Consider the following 25,352-nt stretch of genomic DNA (forward strand, 5'->3'; position numbering starts at 1 on the left):
CGCAAATGGGTCTTCCAAATGGACAATGACCCCAAGCATACCTCCAAAGTTGTAGCAAAATGGCTTATGGACAACAAAGTCAAGGTATTGGAGTGGCCATCACAAAGCCCTGACCTCAATCCGACAGAAAATTTGTGGGCAGAACTGAAAAAGCATGTGCGAGCAAGGAGGCCAACAAACTTGACTAAGTTACACCAGTTCTGTCTGGAGGAATGGGCCAAAATTCCAGCAACTTCTTGTGGAAGGCTTGTGGAAGGATACCCAAAACATCTGACCCAAGTTAAACAATTTAAAGGCAATGCTACCAAATACTAACAAAGTGTATGTAAACTTCTGACCCACTGGGAATGTGATGAAAGAAATAAAAGCTGAAATAAATCATTCTCTCTACAATTATTCTGACATTTCACATTCTTACAGGGAATGTTTTCTACGATTAAATGTCAGGAATTGTAAAAAACTGAGCTGAAATGTATTTGTACATTTAAAGTTTAAAAGTTTAAGGTGTATGTAAACTTCTGACTTCAACTGTGTGTGTATATATATATATATATATATATATATATATATATATATATATATATATATATATATAATTCAATAGTTAACACAAATAATTCATGAAAAATAAAGCCAGTTAAAAGAGAAAATTCAAATAGTTTTTTGGAATTATGTGACTTTGGCGACGCATTGTAGTTACACAATAGGGCTCTTTTCAAAAGGAGTTTGCACAACTACCCAGAAAGCCACATACACACAAACACAATATCATTAGGCTACAAAGGTAGAACAAAAAGTACAAAAAACGCCACTGAAACATTTCAATGCAAATAAATGTAATTAACCACATAAGTTTAAAAGGTAAAGAACATATGCAGGCTTACTTGACATAAAACATTGACATTGGCAAGATGTACTGCAATGCAAGGTATGATTTTAATATTGCACATAATTTAAAGGGAACTTGATCCTATTTGAACCCCATATGTATTTCTACAATCACTTATGTAATAACCTTACTCTTAGACAAATATATTTTGTATTTGTATGTCTTTCTTCTGTAACACATTATGATAATTATTATAAAACGCATTTCACCCGCAGTTTTTCACCCGGTTATGAAATAAGCATCTGCCTTGAGTGTGTGTGTGTGTGTGTGTGTGTGTGTGTGTGTGTGTGAGAGAGAGATAGAGAGAGGTTTCAGTTTCTTATAAATCACGTGGGATCCGCTATAGCGTTTCAACCAAAATTCCGCCCGACGTCACAGAACACATCCAAGCGCGTCGATTGGCTTTCAGATGTGGCACAAACGAAATTCTACTGTCTGATTGGTTCATCCGCCTGTCACTCAACCACACACGCTCTATGCACAGATTTGCGTTCTCGAGTCCGAGATAAACGACAATAACAGGGAACTGGCCTGTACTTCCTATTATTTCTGCGGATATAGAAGAAAAATAACATATATCGGTGGATTCTTGGTTTAAGTAATCGCATTTGGATAACTGGGGTGAGTGACAAAATAATAACTTATTTCCGCGTTCAGCATTTTTTTCTGCATGAAAACTTAACAGGAAGTTTTGATCGCATGCTTGATTAATGCTTGATATTATAATTCTAAAGAATGGATGATATATGAAGCGATTAGCGATATTGATGTTTACCAGTAGATGTGCATTGTAAAGTCATTTATATTGCCTATAATCGGGCCATCTGTTGTCTGGCCTGCAGATTAGGGTTTACATGTGAACATTTGGACTGCAGGCAAAACAAACATTACGAGTTCCTCTGGTTATGTTATGTAATATAATAATAATAACAACGGATCTGTCTGCTTCCACCATAAATGAACAAACAATCGTCAAACATCCTGAGCTTTTTCGGACACACGCAATCCTTTAAACTCACCCTGATCTTAAAATAAACTTTTAGCATTTTCGAAGTGAATAAAAAATATTTTGTGCCAACTTCTGAGGACATTTTCCAGAAAGTTTATATATATATATATATATATATATATATATATATATATATATATATAATAATTTAGTAATTCTAAATAAAAAAATAATATAGAATACATATACTCTCTATTACATATATATATATCATTCTCTTAATTTTTTATTAAGTTATTTTAATTTTTATAAATTAACTAATCCTTGGAAAACATTTAGCATTTTTATAATCATAATAATAATAGTAATAATAATAACAAATATATATATATATATATATATATATATATATATATATATATATATACACTGGCGGCCAAAAGTTTGGAATAATGTACAGATTTTGCTCTTATGGGAAGAAATTGGTACTTTTATTCACCAAAGTGACATTCAACTGATCACAATATATAGTCAGGACATTAATAACATGAAAAATTACTATTACAATTTGAAAAAAATGTTCAGAACTTCTTAAACTACTTCAAAGAGTTCTCATCAAAAAATCCTCCATGTGCAGCAATGACAGCTTTGCAGATCCTTGTTATTCTAGCTGTCAGTTTGTCCAGATACTCAGGTGACATTTCACCCCACACTTCCTGTCATAGATGTGGCTGTCTTGTCGGGCACTTCTCATGCACCTTACAGTCTAGCTCATCCCACAAGAGCTCAATGGGGTTAAGATCCATAACACTCTTTTCCAATTATCTGTTGTCCAATGTCTGTTTCTTTGCCCACTCTAACCTTTTCTTTTTGTTTTTCTGTTTCAAAAGTGGCTTTTTCTTTGCAATTCTTCCCATAAGGCCTGCACCCCTGAGTCTTCTCTTTACTGTTGTACATGAAACTGGTGTTGAGCAGGTAGAATTCAATGAAGCTGTCAGCTGAGAACATGTGAGGCGTCTATTTCTCAAACTAGAGACTCTGATGTACTTATCCTCTTGTTTAGTTGTACATCTGGTCTTCCACATCTCTTTCTGTCCTTGTTAGAGCCAGTTGTCATTTGACTTTGAAGACTGTAGTGTACACCTTTGTATGAAATCTTCAGTTTTTTGGCAATTTCAAGCATTGTATAGCCTTCATTTCTCAAAACAATGATTGACTGATGAGTTTCTAGAGAAAGCTGTTTCTTTTTTGCCATTTTTGACCTAATATTGACCTTAAGACATGCCAGTCTATTGCATACTGTGGCAACTCAAAAACATACACAAAGACAATGTTGAGCTTCATTTAACAAACCAAATAGCTTTCAACTGTGTTTGATATAATGGCAAGAGATTTTCTAGTACCAAATTAGCAATTTAGCATGATTACTCAAGGATAAGGTGTTGGAGTGATGGCTGCTGGAAATGGGGCCTGTCTAGATTTGATCAAAAATGACTTTTTTCAAATAGTGATGGTGCTGTTTTTTACATCAGTAATGTCCTGAATATACTTTGTGATCAGCTGAATGTCACTTTGGTGAATTAAAATACCAATTTCCTTCCAAAACAGCAAAATCTGTACATTATTACAAATTTTTGTATGTATATCATTTGTATAATAATAATAATAATAATAGTTAATTATTTTTATTATTATTATTTGTATTATTTCACTTATAAAACTTTTTCGATATGAGCATATCATAAAGTCCCATAGATATCCCCACAGGAGTTTATTTTTCAGATTTTTCTGAATGAATGAAAAATAAGTATATAGGATAATGTTTTTTTATATCTCTCTTTATATCACACAGACATATGCAAATAAATGGTGTTATGCTCTAAATCTGATTGATTACTTTCTGCTGTGCTCTTTTATCATGCTATATTCTGACAAAAGAAAAGACAGTGGAGTCTTTATACAGTACGAAGCTCCCGTTGGAAACAACTTTGATACCCAGCTGTACCAATTGTCTCAACACAATACATGAACTTTAGGCAGTTTGGCACACTTGTAATTTTTGCAAAAAAGTACCTTCAGAAACATCTAATTTTGACATCTTTGTTTAGGCACCTTTAAAAAGCCTTTTTAAATGAATGCTATTAAAATAATTAATGTTCCCTTACATTTATACCTTTGCCTTTTATCTAAAGCGTTACTCTATGTGTCTTCCGTGGTATTGTTGCATAGGCATGTGGAGTGATGCCAAACAAAACACTTTGCCATGAGTATGCAGCCAACAAACCAACCGTTAACAGACACTTCTCTTACTTGCTCATTTATTTTTACCATCCCAATCTCTCAGCCCACAGAGTCGCAGAAATGAGTCAATGGTTGGAGCTTCAGCAACTGGATTCGAAGTTTTTGGAACAGGTGGACCAGCTGTACGATGACAACTTCCCAATGGCCATCCGCCAGTATCTCAGCAACTGGATAGAGAGTCATGACTGGTGCGAACGATTGACTTTAAGGATTTTATAGCTATATTCAACAAATATACAAGTTTTGTGTATTTTAGTTCATCTCATGTAGCGTTGAAGGGATCTATATTTATAGTCTTTTTCTTCCATAAAAACAATTAAAACATATTGATGACTCATCCTGTACTACACAGATTTTTGTCCAATCAAATGCACTCTAGAACGAAAATGCCCCTCCCCCAATACGCCTACCACTGACTACCAAGTGTGATGTAACTGAAGCGTATTAATGTCCTCTTAGTATTTACATGGTCCGCATGTCTGAAAAACTGGGATGCACACGGACAGTACACGCGGACTGTGCACATGAAGAAATTTTCTGTGCATGTGGAAAACCAAAGCATATTTTGGCCTTTAGTAGTCTTATAATTCAAGCAAGTTAATAAACGCAAACACTTTAGATGAACTTACCTCAATCTCAAAGAAAGTGAAATTGAATGTTGCAAACAAGTGAATCAGCATTAGCATCACAAACGCCATAGATGCTCCAGACCTAGTTGGGGCAGCAGAGATCGTAGTAATACGATACTAAGTCAATAGTAATTGGTTGATGCTTGTGAAACATAATTGGAAAAATTACTTACTGCATTTTTTTTTACTAAACAAGACAACATATTACTTCTGTTCAGTTAAAGAATCAATTTGATGTAAAATACTTATTCGTTGCCCATAGGGAACATGTTGCTAACGTGGAGAATGAATCCCTGGCCACTGTAAGGTTCCATGACCTGTTGACCCAGCTGGATCACCAACACAGCCGCTTCGCGATGGAGAAAGACTTCCTGAACCAACATAACATCCGCAAGATCAAACGGAACTTGCAGGTGTCTGTCGATTATTGACCACTTCCTTTTAATGCCAAGTTTTGCCAGTCTCTGAATCATTATGCTAAAACACAAGTTGTAATAGAGACACTTTTTACTTTATAATGTACTTTTATTGTGATTTAAATGTGAATTAATAAAACATTTTTCAAGTCAACTCAACCCTTTTTTCTAGAGCCTCTTCCAAGACAATCCTGTTTCCATGGCAATGATCATCAGTAGGAATCTTAACGAGGAAAGGAAGATTCTGGCTGCTGCTCAAACGTCAGAGGTCAGTAATAGATTGCAACAGTCTGGTTTTAGAAGTAAAAATGAAATGTATTTTTTTCCATAGGCGAATCGATTTTTAACGATTACTTATAGACCTACCGTGAGCTCCAGAGGCTGTTAATCAAAGGTATATGCTTGCATTAAAGCCATTAATCCACATAATTTCAACGTGTTTATTAGCAGAACTCCTAGTGAAGAACTACACTACTCATGATCCTGAAGGGAAACGATCCACCAATCAGAGAATCGCGACATACAATGTGCGCCAAAAGAGCTCTGCAGCAACCGCCCATTTCCATGACTACTTGTATATTTGTATATATCTGAATGTTTTGCAATTAAAAATAAAAATAGATTGTTTTTATACTTAGTCAACAACTTCAAATCAATAGCTTTATATTTTTCCATCGTTTTGAAAGCGTTTACGTCATTCGCAATGCTTCATGGGATTGTAGTTTATTCCCTCATGAAAGACGTTAAGCACAGAGTAACCTTTGTCTTTTTGTCCAATTTTCTGATACTTTATTTTGCTACAAATTAAAGTTTGTAATGTTATGATTCACCTCGAAGCTGGTTGGTTTGGTTAATGCCTTAAAAATTTTATATGAAGGATTTTATAAAATTAATGGGAAAAATGGTTTAAGAACCAAGATGGCTGTAAATAAACTACAACGACTGATCGCAGTGAAACACAAACACAACTGTAACATTTTTTAGCGCAGACAATATTTAACTCTTCATTCAAACCACTTGTGAACGTGTGACATTTATTATTTAGTATTAAAGTAATAGTTCATCCAAAAATGAAAATTCTATCATCATTTAATCAACCTTGGAGAGAAAAAAAACAACATTTTGCAGAATGTCCTAACTGCTCTTTTCCAGACAATGATTTTAGCTTCTGCATGGAAAATGCGGGTCATTTTGCATAACATTACACAAGAATTAGTCTTATTTGGATTCTTATACTAGTCTTATATTACACGCACACCCATGAATTTATTGTGAAATGCATCATTGAGTAAAGTTGTGTGTTGAACCCGTCTGCTTGAGGGTTTAATTTAGAGTTTCGTTCCAGAATCGAGCAGAGAGCGCCCAAAACGACATGATCGTTGAGAAACATCGAGAGTTGGATGGAAGAGTGAAAGACATAAAGCTGAAAGTACAGGTGATTTACCCACACATGAAAACTTTCTTAGAAGGGCTGTATGCTCTTTTATTATTTACTATTACAACTTACTACTACGACTACTACTACTACAATTTTGGGAGATGTAATATTTTAATTTGATACAATGATATATTTTTATTACAACAGGACTGTGCAATGCAACATTTGTGCTTGCATTTTCGATAAAAAATTATGATGCGACGACAAATTTGAACCCATATGACGTGTGCGACAATTTCTGCCTACGAGGAGCATTGCAACAAAGAACATGTACAAAGTGTCTGATGTCTGCTTAGCTATTGCCAAATCTTCGAGCCCTCGAAATTTAGCGGGTCACAGTGGATGCGTTGTCGCGATAATGTTCCTTCTACGTTGCCTTGAGTTGTGCATCACAAACTGAGTGCAAAAAAGACACAAACAGACACTGATGCAGGATAACAATTTTATGAATCGCGTCAGTTTCTGACGCTCTCTTTTTTGCGCATAGATTTTTCCAGCACACAGCATAAAAGGAACAGTACCGCAGCCCTGACAACGCATCCACTGCAACCCTTTGTTGCAGCACTCATCATAGGTGGAAACACGTATCACATATGTGTAAATGGCACTGTACAGTCCTGCCTCTTAAATATCTTTACTCCTCCATCACTTCTCATCCATTACTTCTTATCAGGAAACAGAGCAAATCATCAAAAATCTTGAGGACCTGCAAGACGAATACGACTTCAAGAGCAAAACTCTCCAAAGCAGAGGTGACAGAATTAGTGTTTTTATTTTAGTAGTTGTCCTGTCTTTACGGCAACCTCACAAACAATGGACCCACTTTATGTTAGATGTATTTAAGCATTTAATACACTGTATTAATTATGTACATATATGTTGTTGCATTGTACTTCAATTTAAAATACCTGTATTTAATTACATCTGTAGTTACACTGTTAACCTTACCCCTAATCTTAAACCTTAACCCTAACCCAACCCTTACTCCAACCCCTACTCGTACCTCAACCTTAGTAGCAGCAAATGTGAATTTTGATTCACATTATGAATCAAAGTATAATGTTGTATGTTGATGTATTTTAATGTTAGTACATAGTAGTTAAAGACACTCAATGTAAAGTGGGCCCCAAACAGTAAAACTAACATTTTCAAAATCAAATTAGTCAGTGGGTTGCCTAAAACATCTTGTTACTAATTTGTCTTAGAGAATCGTTCACCCAAAATTGACTCTCAAATCAAATCATTGATCATCTCCCGTAAACAGCGCCCAAGTCAAATATGGCAAAGCGTCAACAACATATAACCTCATTGGTTCTTGTGTGTCTTGCTCATATCGTGGCCAAACATCATGACGTCATGACAAAAGAACCAGTGAGGTTTGATATTATGAGGTTGATTTGTGCGCTGTTTATGGGAGAGACTTGAGAGTATATAACGACTTAAATGTCTTAAAATTTGGTTAAAATAGTGCACAAGTCACATAAACTGCATTTACTGTTGTTTTTTTGTCCATTATGGAGCTTGACAGCCCAGAGTCACTTTACATTCATTACATGGCATAGCATTTTTTTTTCTTTCAGAATGTAGGGGTCTCAAGACACATTTCGAAATACGTTTAGATTTGTACTTGTTTCTATTCAACAGAGGATATGAACGGGACCATTTCAAAAGAGGACTTGAATCGTGAAAGATTGGTCATTTGTGCCATGTTTATGAAACTCAACGACATGAGAGCGGTGAGAACATTGCAGACAGGTTTCAATGGGGCTTGTTTTTAGTGAAGAGAACTGTAAGTGCCATTGTGTTAAATCTCATTTCTATGCAGGGTGTGATTAGTCAGATGTCGGAAGTGTTGAATCTCATGGATCAGGTGGTGTTCGAGTTAATCTCATCAGAACTGGCTGAGTGGAGGCGTCGTCAGCAAATGTCCTGCATTGGTGGACTAACTAATGTCTGCTTGGACCAGCTACAGAACTGGTAACTCATGCACAAAAACACTGTTGCTTCCATTTGATTGCAATTGTGACAAAATCACTGCCAATCAGAATAGGTTTAATGTTTAATTTACATCTATTTGGACCAATAAGATTTCACTGTGGGCAGGGCTAAAACAGCCCAGAGAAACCAAGTGACCAATTACATTATTTGCACCTGGTTGGGACATTTAATTAAAAGTTCCTTTTCTTTTTCCATCCCAGGTTTACTTCCATCGGAGAGTCTCTGCTTCAGCTCAGACAGCAACTGAAGAAACTTCTAGAACTGGAGCAGAAATTCACATCCGAAAATGATCCCATCACTTACAGCAAGAGCACTTTGGACGACAGGATAATGTCAAATCTCAAAACTGTCATTACAAAGTAAGAGTCCTTTGCTGCTTATTAGGTGCACTCGTACGTTTATGTGCACTTTAACATTTAGAATTCAGTCGGACTAAAACAATAATTTGTCTTTTTAAAATGTCATGTAAGTCCAATTTTTGCGAAGTCAAACTAATGGAACTAGATAATGCGATTGTAGCTCAGCTTCGTACATCATGTATAAATGTTAATCAGACGACAATCAGGCCTCAGCTGCGTATTCGAATATTTGAAGGATGTCAGCCTGTTGTCCGATGTCGTCCGATGTCGTCCGATTAACACGTATATTCTGTATGATGTGCGAAGTACAGTATACTTGGATGGAAAGATGAAGACTGTTGCTCGATTACATAAAAACTTGCTGTAGTTCGATTATAACTGCGCACGTAAATGTACTGACTGACAGTAAATAGATTGTTTTACTAAAACAAAGCGGACACTACAAAACTGAGGCTTGTCGCTCTTTGACGTTTCAAGTGTGCTGCTATGGAACGACAATAAGGCCAGATCATAAACAGTTTGTAGGGTGCGCCCATCACAGACGCTTTTCTTGTGTGCATAATTGTGAGATACGCTGCGATTAGTCACAGATGCTACGGTAAATTTGGTTTGAAATCTGGCCGACCAGTCAGTGCACAGTCCCAACTAGCGACATGCAACAGCAATGAAATCGTGAGAAAGCGAGAGCGGAAGACGAGGCAGTGGAAAGCATATGAGTTAGATAAATATATTCACGAAAAGCGATTCATAAATGTGTCACAGTAAAACGAATATTTTCAACGTTCGCAAATCGTCACTTGTTTATGGATTGCCTCAGATATGTGTGCGAATATTTTGAGACTTTCCTGCCAGGTTTCGATTCGCAAATTAATTTTTTAAAAGGTACGACCTCGTCAGCCAATCAGATGAGATGTTTTCAACACAGTCAATCATAGTACAGCAGTGTTGGGTAAGTTATTCAAAAACCTAATTCACTACAGATGACGAAATACTACTTTAATATTGTAATCAGATTACTGACTTTACAGATTACTTCAGGAAATATGTCATCACATTACTAATTACATTAAGTTACTTTGGAAAACACTTTTCACGGAAAAGCTTTTATTTGTCCGCTTAACGAATTTAAAATAATGCCTATTTTCCTCCTTTATCATTGACTCGATTGGGACGAATGCCTTTCAGTGGTCACAGAAACATACAACAGATGCACATATTAATGTAATTCATTTTATTTCACTTATTTAAGTAAGTAAGTTAGTAACTGTAATCTGATTACAAAAATTGAAAATGTAATGCGCTACACTACTTTTTGAATTAAAAAGTATTTCGATTACTGTAATTAATGGCTTTGTAATTAGGTTACACTCAACACTGTAGTACAGTTACGTTCACCTCTAGGACTCAAGTAGTAGACACTATGTTGTGTATCTTTTGCGCAATGTGCCCTTTCTCCGTGTTGTTTATTGACATGTTTTCAAGAATCAAATTTCGCATTGTTATGTGCAATTCTGGTGGAATTTTGAGATCGTAACACCAGTAAATGATTCTCTGATAGTCAGTTTTTTGTGATTATTTTTGTGCATAAAGTGTGAATGTATACATGTGTACAGGGTGACGACATTCTGTTTTGTAGTATGCTCTTGATTTGTGCTTGTGTGTGTTTGTGTATGCATTCAGCTCCTTGGTAGTTGAGAGACAGCCATGTATGCCGACCCAACTTCAAAGACCGCTGGTGCTGAAGACGGGAGTTTTGTTCACTCTCAAAATCCGGTAATCATGAACACATTCCAGTCTGTGCTAACTCGTATTTCTCTGGAAAGAGATAATAAGCCAGATAATATCATTTATTTCTTATCAAGTTCTTTCATTTTCCAGGCTGCTTGTAAAACTTCAGGAATTCAACCACACAGTTCGAGTAAAGGTGCACTTTGATAAGTAAGTGTAGTCCAAACTCTGACTCAACCATAAGTCATACATGCCAACTTTTCTCTAGATTACTTTAGCATTTACTACAATAATTTAGCATACGTTAATTCAAAACTAAGCAGTACTGTATTCATATACCTCAAACATTCGGGTTAGTGGTTGTTCTAAATTCTCAACCCTAAATATTAAACTTAATTCAATCAAATTGATTCAGCCCGATCTGCTTAACTTACAGACTTTGTTTTGTAGGTACAGTAATTTCAGTCTCAGCGCCTGGTTAATTCCTTGTTTTATATCTGCTCTTACACAGTACAATGACTACACCGCAAACATTTTTTTTACTTGATTTCCAATAAAATTATCTAGACATCCTTAAAACAAAATACATTTACTTTAGAAGCAAAATTGTGCAAGATAACAAGACTTATTTTCAGAGAATAAAACTTGAATTACTATTATTTCTTTTACTATTGACAGATTTGTTTGTCTTTTTTTTTTTAACCGTATAGTTCTACTTAAAAATACAGTTTGTGAAATTGGGTATATAAACCCAAAGCTTAAAACCTACATTCACCTAAAACTTTAGCACTGTTGCTTTTCCTTTTTTCCTTAATGAAATTGAAATCTAGTTGCAGATGCATTCTGAATATTTATTTAGTTCTTTACAAAATTAATATTCTGTCATTTCTTTTTGCCTTCCAGGGATGTCGTTGAGAAACGGAAAGGGTGTGTCCTTTACACTGTTTTTATTATTTACATACCATGCCAATGAAGTTTATTTTGGTAACACTTTATAACAAGGTTCTATTCATTAACATTAGTAAATGCATTAGGTATAATTAACTAACAATGGACAATATTTTAACAGCATTTTATTAATCTATATTATATTAATCTATAATTTAGAAATGTGGAACAAAACAAACCAGCTACCATGTTCTAAAAAAAAAAATATATATATATACACACACACTATATTGCCAAAAGTATTCTCTCACCCATCCAAATAATTGAATTCAGGTGTTCTAATCACTTCCATGGCCACAGGTGTATAAAATGAAGCACCTAGGCATGCAGACTGCTTCTACAAACATTTGTGAAAGAATGGGCCGCTCTCAGGAGCTCAGTGAATTCAAGCATGTTACTGTGATTGGATGCCACCTGTGCAACAAGTCCAGTTGTGAAATTTCCTCGCTACTAAATATTCCACAGTCAACTGTCAGTGGTATTATAACAAAGTGGAAGCGATTGGGAATGACAGCAACTCAGCCACGAAGTGGTAGGCCACGTAAAATGACAGAGCGGGGTCAGCGGCTGCTGAGGCGCATAGTGCGCAGAGGTCGCCAACTTTCTGCAGAGTCAATCGCTACAGACCTCCAAAGTTCATGTGGCCTTCAGATTAGCTCAAGAACAGTGCGTAGAGAGCTTCATGGAATGGGTTTCCATGGCCAAGCAGCTGCATCCAAGCCATACATCACCAAGTGCAATGCAAAGCGTCGGATGCAGTGGTGTAAAGCACATCGCCACTGGACTCTAGAGCAGTGGAGACGCGTTCTCTGGAGTGACGAATCACGCTTCTCCATCTGGCAATCTGATGGACGAGTCTGGGTTTGGCGGTTGCCAGGAGAACAGTACTTGTCTGACTGCATTGTGCCAACTGTGAAGTTTTGTGGAGGGGGGATTATGGTGTGGGGTTGTTTTTCAGGAGCTGGGCTTGGCCCCTTAGTTCCAGTGAAAGGAACTCTGAATGCTTCAGCATACCAAGAGATTTTGGACAATTCCATGCTCCCAACTTTTTGGGAACAGTTTGGGGATGGCCCCTTCCTGTTCCAACATGACTGCGCACCAGTGCACAAAGCAAGGTCCATAAAGACATGGATGAGCGAGTTTGGTGTGGAAGAACTTGACTGGCCTGCACAGAGTCCTGACCTCAACCCGATAGAGCACCTTTGGGATGAATTAGAGCGAAGACTGCGAGCCAGGCCTTCTCGTCCAACATCAGTGTCTGACCTCACAAATGCGCTTCTGGAAGAATGGTCAAAAATTCCCATAAACACACTCCTAAACCTTGTGGAAAGCCTTCCCAGAAGAGTTGAAGCTGTTATAGCTGCAAAGGGTGGGCCGACGTCATATTAAACCCTATGGATTAAGAATGGGATGTCACTTAAGTTCATATGCGTCTAAAGGCAGATGAGCGAATACTTTTGGCAATATAGTGTATATATATATATATATATATACACACACACACACACACACACACACACACACAGTTGTGCTCAAAATTTGCATACCCTGGCAGAAATTGTGAAATTTTGGCATTGATTTTGAAAATATGACTGATCATGCAAATAAAAAAAAAAAACGGTCTTTTATTTAAGGATAGTGATCATATGAAGCCATTTAATATCACATAGTTGTTTGGCTCCTTTTTAAATCATAATGGTAACAGAAATCACCTAAATGGCCCTGATCAAAAGTTTACATACCCTTGAATGTTTGGCCTTGTTACAGACACATAAGGTAACACACACAGGTTTAAATGGCAATTAAAGGTTAATTTCCCACACCTGTGGCATTTTAAATTGCAATTAGTGTCTGTGTATAAATAGTCAATGAGTTTGTTAGCTCTCACGTGGATGCACTGAGCAGGCTAGATACTGAGCCATGGGGAGCAGAAAAGAACTGTCAAAAGACCTGCGTAACAAGGTAATGGAACTTTATAAAGATGGAAAAGGATATAAAAAGATATCCAAAGCCTTGAAAATGCCAGTCAGTACTTTTCTATAACTTACTAAGAAGTGGAAAATTCAGGGATCTCTTGATACCAAGCCAAGGTCAGGTAGACCAAGAAAGATTTCAGCCACAACTGCCAGAAGAATTGTTTGGGATACAAAGAAAAACCCACAGGTAACCTCAGGAGAAATATAGGCTGCTCTGGAAAAAGACGGTGTGGTTGTTTCAAGGAGCACAATACAACGATACTTGAACAAAAATGAGCTGCATGGTCGAGTTGCCAGAAAGAAGCCTTTACTGCGCCAATGCCACAAAAAAGCCCAGTTACAGTATACCGACAACACCTTGACACGCCTCACAGCTTCTGGCACACTGTAATTTGGAGTGACGAGACCAAAATAGAGCTTTATGGTCACAACCATAAGCGCTATGTTTGGAGAGGGGTCAACAAGGCCTATAGTGAAAAGAATGCCATCCCCAATGTGAAGCATGGTGGTGGCTCACTGATGTTTTGGGGGTGTGTGAGCTCTAAAGGCACGGGGAATCTTGTGAAAATTGATGGCAAGATGAATGCAGCATATTATCAGAAAATACTGGCAGACAATTTGCATTCTTCTGCACGAAAGCTGCGCATGGGACGCTCTTGGACTTTCCAGCACGACAATGACCCTAAGCACAAGGCCAAGTTGACCCTTCAGTGGTTACAGCAGAAAAAGGTGAAGGTTCTGGAGTGGCCATCACAGTCTCCTGACCTTAATATCATCGAGCCACTCTGGGGAGATCTCAAACGTGCGGTTCATGCAAGATGACCAAAGACTTTGCATGACCTGGAGGCATTTTGCCAAGATGAATGGGCAGCAAATGTGCTGTAAAAGGATTGTTCATTGTTAGTTCACGTTAACTAGTTTAGTTAACTTTAATGAATGCAACCTTATTATAAATTGTTACAGTTTATTTTAAATTGGTCAAAATCTACTTAAATTATTGGTATTCCACTTTCTTGGTACTGTTCCCCGTTTTAGGTTTCGTAAATTCAACATCTTAGGAACAGCCATGAAGGTGATGAACATGGAGGAATCCAATGGAATGGCAGCAGAATTCCGTCACTTGGTAAAGCGGAAAAAGAAAAACAAAGCAGCAAATTATGGTTCCAATTTAAAGAGTCAATTCAGTTAAATATGCAGTTTGTTGTACTCAAAAAAAGTATTTTTCTTACCCAGCAATTGAAAGAGCAGAAAGTTGCTGGAAACAGGACCAGTGAGGTGAGGAATTTTGTTATTACTTCATTAGATTACCCAAATTATTTTTCTGTTTGTAATTCAAAGCCATTTTTTGTGAACTATTCATTTAATATTTGTCAGGGCCCTCTGATCGTCACAGAAGAACTTCACTCCATCACATTTGAAGCAGAACTCTGCTGGTCTGGACTTGTCATGAACTTTGAGGTTAGAAGATCCTTTACATTACATTACATTTGAATCTATTTATACACCAACTACAAAGCACAATTAATAAACTCTTTATAAACATAGAAATCACTCAGGCTACCAAATGGCATATCATGAAACTTTTTCCCTACATCTCCCTCTCTGTCTTCAGACCACTTCTCTGCCCATAGTCGTGATCTCAAACGTCAGTCAGCTACCCAGTGGATGGGCTTCCATCATGTGGTACAACATGCTGATCTCTGAGCCCAAGGTAAGCCTGACCGCTCTCACTCTAGGGCTAAGTTTTTTGTTGTCTTCAACACTGACTTCAAGACTTCTTCTGGTTATTGTTAGGTTGTGCACTTCATTTTGTTGACTGTAGGTAGTTAGACCTTCTTTCCCATTGGCCACCTCTCAGTGTGGTATCCTGTAATGGCACAGTGTTTACCTCGGTAGCTATTGTTGTCTTCAGTCTGGATAGTTTCATGTAGCTAGACCTTTGAATAAACAGCGAAAGGTCTGGTCCACAACGCTGGTTATTTTGACAAGGAACCGTTCACTTAGACAGGAGAGACGGTCTGACTGACATGTAAAGTGACTAGCCACAGTTCGTTTTGTTTTTATGCGCCATTTAGGGGTGGGTTTATCTGAAATAGATGATACCACAACAATGGCATGGAAATAAGTATCTTTCAAAGATTTGATGCCTCTAACCTGACAAATTTAGGCCAATCAAGGGATTAGTTCTTCCTCAGAAGTACACGTTTTGGAAATTTCTGTCATTTCCCATTGAAGTAGATAGGAGTTGTACTTGCGTACTAGAAAATAGCCCTCGGGGTGTGTTACCAAGATGGCCGCCGAGTGAGCTGACTTGCCTTAATGGCACTTTGTTTTGGGTTAAACCTCAGTTTTCCTTGTGTGATCACCATTTTCTTCTGTTTCTGTCATGTTTCATCTGTTTCTGTTTCTGTCTTTGTCTTTCTCTTTGCCTTATCTTCTCCAGAATCTTTTGTTCTTTGTGAATCCTCCTCCAGCCACATGGTCCAATCTGGCAGAGGTATTGAGCTGGCAGTTTTCATCCATCACCAAAAGAGGGCTCAATCAAGAACAGCTAAGCATGCTGGGTGCTAAACTCCTGGGTAAGTATGAGAACTAAAGATAAAGAATGACTTGTTTTAGATCTGTTCAGTCATGACATCAATTTGTAGGCTAATTTACCATGGGTTCCTTCGGGAATTTCTAATAGGATTTTGAAATAGCGGTTACAACGATTTTTCGCTAAATTATATGTCATTTGTCAAGCAAATGTGAGTTTACACATGTGACGAATGATGCGTAATTAAGCGTAAGCGGACATTTGTTGTGGCACTTATGTTGCAACGTACCTTTCAAAGCACACAACAGTTTCAGAATGAATGTTTGAGGTACGACTGGTTGTAAATTATGTTATGGAACAAAACGGGAAAGTCTCTTCAAGTGATGTTAACTACAGAACTCATTTTACTCTTTAAAATAACAGCTATTTTAAAAACCCATTTGAAATTGCCCATTTTCCCTCATTCCCCAATTCCATTATTTTCTTTCTGGTTGATACTGTAAAGTAAGCATACAGGTGTGAACTTTGACCAACAGGTCCCAAAGCAATGATGGATACCGAAGCTCAGATTCCTTGGAATAAATTCTGTAAGGTTGGTCTACATAAGATACGCTTTGTGAATCTGGAACTGTTCAGTTTTGCCATTTAACTTCAAAAGAGTTGAAAGGTCTCAAATTCTCATTTCAATTTTGTTTTAGGCATTTGTTTAAAGCTGATTTGACATTCTGGTTTTCTTCCTTATTGCATAGTCTGGCAGTGAGAAAAACTTCACCTTTTGGTTGTGGATTGAAGGAATTCTAGACCTTATAAAGCGACACCTGCTGAGTCTGTGGGATGATGGGTAAGAATTCAGTTGTTTGAATTATGTTACTCCCTGAAAATCAGTGCATCCCTGCTGGAAAATCCAGCTAAAACCAGCTTCTGCTGGTCATTTATAGTCATCTCAAGCTGGTCTAGATTGTTCTCCATGACAAATAACTGGTGGCACTGAGGTCGATCTGTAGACTATCTTGGTAAAGCTGGTTAGAGACTGATAGACCACATCGGGCCAGCAACTTTCCAGCTTCTATATTTTAAAAATTTGTTTGACCACCTTAAGCTGCTATCACCTGTTTTTTCCAGCAGGGATCTCAAAAAACTTCAGCTAAACCAGTATCTAATGGTAGTTGGTTTTAATGGTTGGTTTCTAACTGATCATTTATGGTTATCTCAAGCTGGTCTAGATGGTTGATCACCTGGACTTGTAGATTGTGGCGCAGAGGTCGACTTGTAGACCTTCTCGATTAATTTGGTCAGAGCTGGTAGACCACTTTGGTCTTGCAACAAACCAGCTATCGTACATTAAAAAAAACCCTGTTTTATCACCAAGTTGTTATGACCTGATTTTTCTGTCAAGGATCTCCAAAAACTTGGAAAATCCAGCTAAAACTAGTATCTAACAGTAGCTGGATTTACATGGTTGGTTTATTGCTGGTCATACGGTCATCTGATCTAGCTTGTAGATGTTTTTACACTTAAACATCACTATACTCTTGCATCTGTTTAATTTTTAACCCTTTGAAAATATCCCACTTAACCCTGTTTCTCTCTATTAGGTGTATAATGGGGTTTGTGACTAAGGACCGAACTAAAGCGTTGCTACATGACAAAGCTCCTGGGACATTTCTGTTGCGCTTCAGTGAGAGCAATCGCGATGGAGCCATTACGTTCAGCTGGGTTGAACATGACGCAAATGGTGAGATATTCCTTCTCACTGACACCTCATGTAATAATGTCTTTGATACTGCGTCAAAAAGGTCTAAATCTATAATTAATGTGCACCAAGCAGCACAGGTGTGTTCAATTCGGGATTGAAATCTCAAAGTACTGTCTGTGAAACACAAATTTAGCTAACCTCTTCAGGGAAAACAAACCCCTTCTCATTAGGCTTAAGGAAACTTAAGCATGTCAGAAGTTTTGCTTTGAGCACAAATAATAAAAATAAAGAAATCTTAATTTGTTGGTTTATTACTGGGTTTTGTATGTTTAGAGGAGCCACAAATTCGGTCAGTGGAGCCCTACACAAAGAAGGAACTCTCTGCTGTCTCACTTCCCGACATCATTCGGAACTATCGTGTGATGGCTGCCGACAATGTCCCAGAAAACCCTCTGCGCTTCCTCTACCCCAATTTACCCAAAGATGAAGCCTTCAGAAAATACTATTCCAAACCTGCAGACAGTAAGAAACCTGCTACACTATTGACACTTGGCAGTTATAAGTAAAACTGTTTAAATTGTCATTCTTTCTTTCTTTCTTTCTTTCTTTTTGTTTATCCAGAACAAGAACCAATGGATGTTGATAAGAAGTCAGATGAGGGCTACATCAGCACCACCCTCATCTCCATCTCTGAAATGTGAGTCAATGTTAAAGCAGATTGAAAAGTGTTAACACTGTGGCACTATCAAACATTGCTCTGTTTGAGAATCCCACCAAGCCTCACAGAACAACATAATATTAATTTTAAATGGCTGATCTTGGTGAAATTTGGGACATATATGCAGGATGTCTTTCAGAAGAAGTATACCAATTTCTGTGAAAGTCCTCCACAAGGTTTCATTTTAATAAGGAAATTATTTTTTTTGTTTATAGCTTATTTTGACTAATTGATCTTTATCTTGTAAATTCAAAGTCTAAACTTAACAAAACTTGGTACACATGGACACCAGGACAGTCTGAGGTCACATCCCAAATTTCATAAAATTGTGGTCTTAGGGGGTGCTATAACTAAAAAAATATTAAAACTCTTAATCGCTCAAGTGAAGTGAAAATTCATCACCATTGGGCAACTATATCCAAAGCATCTTATCAGCCAAATTTTGTTAACAGTGGTCTACAATTACCTTCTGTCTAGGCCCTGATATTGAACATGTGTGGTGCTATTCTCAAATATACTTTGTGTGATTTCAGGAAAACAGCAGAATACAACGACACACTCATGCCAATGTCACCTGAGGTTTACGGCGAGCTGGAGCGCATGGTATGTAAAATGTTACCTGGCTAATTACAATAAAGTCCACATAGCTCAAATGCAAGCTGGCATTAAAGCAAAAGGGGGACATACCTAATACTTACAAATTCTAATTCATGTCAGTTTTTCAGTTCAACTTCTCACTCCAACAGTAAAGCTGACAATATAAGTTGTTATGAAAAAAGTAGACTTTTGAACTCCACTGTATAAATGTAGTAGAATTTTCAATGAGTAATTCTCTCTGCTTTTCTTTACTCAAGAATCAGTACATTGGAGATATTGGATCTTTGGAGGTAGAGTACAATTATTCCCTTTGCACATTTTTTTCATTTAATAATCGAAAGCGTAAAAGTTATAAACAATGCAAAAAAACATGACTAAGTGCGACACGATAACGAACGATTTTGGATACAAACAATGACCTGCTTTTATTAGTATTGTCAAGTCTTTTGGTCATGTTGCTTCTGTTTATAATTCCAAAAAGTAATGCATTTCTTGTTATTAAGCATATACAGTGAGACGCTAATATACATTTATTTTTGTTTGCAGTTGCGGACAGATTTCCAATAAGTGATTTGAAAGGACAGACGACTGGCAAAAAGTAGAAGACTTTTCTTCAATATTTGTAATACCATAAACAATACAAGAACAACAAGTTGAAGAACAGACATAGACATATAGGTAGACAATAGGCATTGCTATGTTTCATTATAACACTGAGAAATTTCTTGGAAAAAAACTGTATACTTGCTGTCCTCTAAAACAAAAAGAAAACAAAAAAGAAACACTTACAGGAATACTTCACACAAATATTAAAATTCAGTCATGTCCTCACATTCATATTGTTCCAAACCTGTATTCTTCCATGCACCACAAAAGGAGATATTAGGCAAATGTTAGCCTCAGTCAGCATCCATTTTTGTATGGAAAGAGATGCAGTAAAAGTGAATGGTGATTGAGGCTGTCAGTCCCTAACTGGAACAACAGGAGGGTGAGTAAATTATGATTTTTAGTTTTGGGGTGAATTATCCCTTTAAGTTCATAATAATGCTGTTGTTACCTCAGTGCTAAATCTAGCAAATAAAAACAACTTGTTAATGTGATGCAGGGAAGTGTATAAATAGCACTTCATTTATCTTTGCTAATATGCCAAGTAATGAGAAAAAAAAGTGAGAGAAAGTGAGAGAAGGGTGAATCTTACAAAACCTGTCAAGAACATACATACAAGTAATACTTCACCCCAAAATCAAAAGAATAAGAAATTCGAATTGCTTGTTGCATTGTCTCATTTTCATTACTGTAATGCGGAAATATTTTTTTTATTTAAATTGTGAAGCATGCCTAATTTTATTATAGTATTCTTTTCAATAATATGGTAAAACATTACTTTGTTACAGTAATGAGAATCTAATCTGAAATTGAGAAAAACAGACACATTGTAATAATATATGTAAAGATTAAGTTTTGTTATGAGAATTTTATTAAATAATATTTTACATAATTTTAACATTTTGGATTTTGGGGTGAAATACTGGACATGTTTTCGTGAGATTTACCCGAAAAGAATTAAATTTAAACTTTTAAGCTGTTAGGTGTTTATTTTTTTTAAACACTGTCTCTGTACATGTGAAAAAATCTGTTTTCCTGAAATTGTTCTTGCTGATGCTTTATTTGTATTGTGTCCACTTTATGTTCTTATATGTACTTTTAGTTATTTCCACTTTTGCACTGGAGTGTACTGCTTTGTTAAATTACAGGGCATTATTTGTCTCGGATTAATTTGTCGAGCATTGAATTTTTTTGTGAATCCCTTAGATTTAATTGCCTTGTACAACTATAGAATTGTTCGTCATAGACCAACAAAATAAAATAAAATAAAACAGTAAAAGAGCACTTAATCGACATACAGTAGAATCGTGTTTTGATATGATAAACATTTGAAAAGAGCAGATAAATGTACACTGATGATCAAAAACATTATGACCACTCACAGGTGAAGCAAATAACGTTGATCATCTCCTAACAGTGCCACATGTCAAGGTCTGGGTAGATTAGATGGTAAGCGAACAATCAGCTCTCATAGTCAACGTGTTGAATGCAGGAGAAATGGGCAGGAGTAAAGACCTGAGTGACTTTGAGAAGGGCCAGATTGTTATGGCCAGACAACTGGATCAGAGCATCTCTGAAACGGCAAGGCTTGTGGGGTGCTCCCGGTCAGCAGTGGCGAGTACATACCGACAGTGGTCCGAGGAAGGACAAACCACAAACCGGTGATAGGGTGTTGGGCACCCAAGGCTCAATGATGCGCGAGGGTTAGAACCGACAGAAGGTTTACTGTGGCACAAGTCACAGAAAATGTTAATGATGTTACGGGAGGAATGTGTCACAACACACAGTGCATCGCACCCTGCTGCGTATGGGGCTGGTTAGACGCAGACCATCAGAGTACCCATGATGACCTCTCTCCACCGTCGAAAGTGCCTACAATGGGCACGTGAGCGTTGGAACTAAACCTTGGAGCAGAGGAAAAATGTTGCCTGGTCTGATGAGTCCCGTTTTCTATTACATCACGTGGACAGTCATGTTCGTGTGCGCCATTTACCTGGGGAAGTGATGGCACCAGGATGCATGACTATGACAAGCCGGTGGAGGGAGTGTGATGCTCTGGGCAATGTTCTGCTGGGAAACCCTGGGTCCGACCATTCATGTGGACGTCAATTTGACAAGTGCCACCCACCTAAACATCGTTGCAGACCAGGTACACCCCTTCATGGCAATGGTATTCCCTGATGGCAGTGGCCTCTTTCAGCAGGATAATGCGCATTGCCACACTAAACACGTTGTTCGGGAATGGTTTGAGAAACATCTTGAAGAGTTCAAGGTCAAAGAGTTGGCCTGGCCTCCAAATTCCCCAGATCTCAATCCGATTGAGCATCTGTGGGATTTGCTGGACCAACAAGTCCGATCCACGGTGGCTCCACTTCGCAACTTACAGGACTTGAAGAATCTACTTCTAATGTCTTGGTGCCAGATACCAAAGGACACCTTCAGGGGTCTTGTAGAGTCCATGCCTCAGCGGGTCGAGCTGTTTTGGCTGCACGCGGAGGACCAACAGCATATTAGGCATAATGTTTTGGCTCATCGGTGTATATTCTAAATTGTAAACGTTATGAAAACATCTGCTGAATGTTGTTTTAACATCCAATAGCGAACGTTTAAAACACAAATTGCACCTTCTGTATTAAAATGCATACATCGAATAAACGTGTGATATCAGGGTTAAAAAAAAAAAAAAAAAAAAATTGCAAAAACTATTTTTAACTAGAGTTTAAAGTATGTTTTTATTTAGTATTTTTTGTGTGGAATATATTGATCAGTTTTGACAATAAATTCAAACAAATCTAGAACATCTATAGCATTGCATAATAACAAAATTGAATCAAAGTCAAACAATATTTTACAACACGATGCAGCACATTCATAGCAGTAAATAACAAATGTCGCAATAATTGCAACGGCTTTTTCCGCAAAAGTTTTAAACAATGTAATAAAACATGACTTAAGTGCGACATTATACAAATAATTACCTACTTTTATTACTGTTGTCGCGTCTTAAAGTCATGTTCCTTCTGTTTATGCTTCCAATAAATAACACATTTCTTGTAGTTTCACACACACACACACACATTTACAAAACACACATTTACAATACTTTTACAGTAACAATAGTGTCCCACTAGAAAATATACACATTTCTGACATCACTTTGGAGTTTTTTCAAGTATACGCATGTCTCTAAACTTTACCATCAATTCAGTAAAACAATCAAGTGTGCTTGTATGCAAAAAATGTGTGCTTATAGCCCATCCATCTCCAAAGGGACTTAGTTCAGAGTTACACAACTGGTGGGATGTTTTAAAACCGCATTTGACTAGAGCAGTGCATTTATTTTTCAACTTTTCACTCCATACATAAATGATACTAATGCATGTTCTGACAATTAAACAATCAATTTATAAAAATTGTTGCTTGGTTTATGTACACAACATGATCATTAAATAAAATCATGTGTTACAATGGCTTATTAATAGTTAGATGGTATTTTTGTTACGAAAACGAGTTTGTCTAATTGCAGAGATGAAGTCCATTTGAAGCATCCTGGAGTCCATTGATTGTGCAAGAACTAAAGGCGACATTGCAACTTTCCAGTTTCAGGGAAACTTTTGTGTTGGTTTGACAAATAATTATCTATTAGGCAAATGCAATACGATTTCCTGTACGTTTAAGTTCTGAAAATGGTTGATTTTTAGGTGATATGGATTTGAAAGTACAGAAAATACCTGTAGTAGGGCAAACAGACAGCTATGGAAGTGGTCCTCTCTAAAGCTTAAAAGTAATTTAATTCCAAACAAACAAATAAAATAAGTGCAAATATTTCTTAATAATCAAAGAACAGTGTCATATTAGGAACATATGATGATACACAATCAATAAATGCATACAGACCTATTACTCTCTTTACTGTTGACTTTAAGTTAAGACCAAAGTAGACTATATTTTAAATAAATAATAAAAAAATAAAGTTTAAAAAGGGAAATTAGAATTACATATCCCAGCCAATGCTAACCTCTCCAGTCCTTCTAAAAGCTGCCTTTTGTTAAATATCTATTTGACATCATTATACTTCTACGAAACAAACCCCCCAAAAAGTTTCTCAAATCGTACAACAAATGTACATGATTAACACTTTACAATTAGGCTCTATACCTTACCGTTCGTTAATACATTTGGTATTATCAGCATTTATTAATCTGGATTAATGTTAATTTATAAATATACTTTTACAACGTCCCTGTTAGTTCATAATTGTATACATTAATACATTATCTACTGTATAAACTAATGTTAACATACCTTTTAATGTTAAAAATATTTGTATATGTAAAATTTAACAACAAACAAGATTAATAAATGCTGTAAAAGTATTGTTCAATGTTATTTAATGTTTACTATTGTGTTAACTAACATTAATGTATACAACCTTATTGTGAAGTGTAAACTCTACTTGAACTATACAATATATATCTTTTATATATATATATATTTGAGTATACTGAATTTATATTGTTCACATGGGGATACAGCTAAATAAGACCTTAATGAGGCTACATTCCTCTGAGTGTATGATAAAAAACAAAATAACAGTTTAAACAGAGGTTTAACACACCACGCATACTGTACAAACACCACAAAACTGGGTTCAAAGGGGCCAAACACTTTTTTTTTTATGTTTTCTTGTTTTACCTCACACAAACGGACTCACACGGAATCATCTGAAATGTTGTGTTATAAAAGCAGAGACTAGATAGTGTCTACAGCATCCCATCCAAGTTCTTCTCGGCGGTCTCTTTTTCCCCGTTGGCTGTGGTGTCTTTTGGGCTGTAGGTGTTGTGATAGTCCTGCAGGATTGTTACGACGTCGTGATGGCCGAAATGAATAGCCTCGTCCATGGGAGTGTTACCCCACCTGTATGGGATTTTCGCCCGAAATTTAATGTGCATAGTTTGTTCAGAACTGTATTATATGCAACGATTATGAATTTATATAGATTGTAATTATTTTGGGGCTTTTTGCTACTTTCTTTTTAATCATCAGAGGCATAAGGGAGTAAACAAGTTTCTGTGGAGGTTCTAGTGGAGAAAAGAGCAATGGCCAGCAATGGGATCAGGGCATGTTGCAGACTGGACTCGAACCTGCATTTCCTGCATTAGCAACTAGGCTCAACATGTCTGGAACATGTGCACTAACTGCTAAGCTACGTCTCTTTTTACACTTTTAGCCTTTTTATTTTTACAAATTTGTACTTCACAACTAGGGATGTTGATTTAATGTGTCGATTAAGCATGATTAATTATTAATAAAATAACGCGTTAACTACATTAAATGCATTTAATCGTGCCCTCTGACCATGCATAAATTCCCTTATAAGGAATTTATATACAATCGGAGCATTTCTAGCTTGAAGTACCAATTTCATTTCATTATATTTATGAAATGTTTTTATCATTTTATAATATTGTATAAATAAAGTTAATTATATTTATTGAATTCTCATATATTGGTTCCCAGCAAATATTAATACATGCAATTAATTTAATTCATTAATTAGCACATACA

General features: G+C 36.7%; 2 protein-coding genes across 3 annotated transcripts in view; one reads left to right on the top strand and one right to left on the bottom strand.

Moving 5' to 3' along the window:
• Positions 1–1,352: 1,352 nt before the first annotated feature.
• stat1a (signal transducer and activator of transcription 1a) lies at positions 1,353–23,259 on the top strand. Its single transcript, XM_051693310.1, has 25 exons — positions 1,353–1,510; positions 4,183–4,327; positions 5,031–5,181; positions 5,357–5,452; positions 6,530–6,619; positions 7,296–7,374; positions 8,267–8,358; positions 8,448–8,599; positions 8,821–8,979; positions 10,660–10,752; positions 10,858–10,917; positions 11,611–11,634; positions 14,667–14,754; positions 14,865–14,906; positions 15,006–15,089; positions 15,244–15,342; positions 16,075–16,210; positions 16,704–16,759; positions 16,917–17,008; positions 17,763–17,902; positions 18,197–18,385; positions 18,485–18,560; positions 19,115–19,184; positions 19,436–19,468; positions 19,725–23,259. The coding sequence occupies exons 2-25, from the start codon at positions 4,200–4,202 to the stop codon at positions 19,743–19,745; spliced, it is 2,250 nt and encodes a 749-aa protein (XP_051549270.1). The 5' UTR covers positions 1,353–1,510; positions 4,183–4,199; the 3' UTR covers positions 19,746–23,259.
• The window catches only part of glsa (glutaminase a), a 33,505-nt gene continuing 30,999 nt past the window's right edge, over positions 22,847–25,352 (bottom strand). For both annotated transcript variants that reach the window (XM_051693312.1, XM_051693311.1), the window contains exon 18: positions 22,847–24,701. In XM_051693312.1, the coding sequence (XP_051549272.1) occupies positions 24,548–24,701 (154 nt within the window). In that variant the 3' untranslated portion in view covers positions 22,847–24,547. The remainder of the gene's footprint in view (positions 24,702–25,352) is intronic.

The sequence above is a fragment of the Myxocyprinus asiaticus genome, chromosome 49 (assembly GCF_019703515.2).
Source record: "Myxocyprinus asiaticus isolate MX2 ecotype Aquarium Trade chromosome 49, UBuf_Myxa_2, whole genome shotgun sequence".
Lineage (NCBI taxonomy): Eukaryota > Metazoa > Chordata > Actinopteri > Cypriniformes > Catostomidae > Myxocyprinus > Myxocyprinus asiaticus.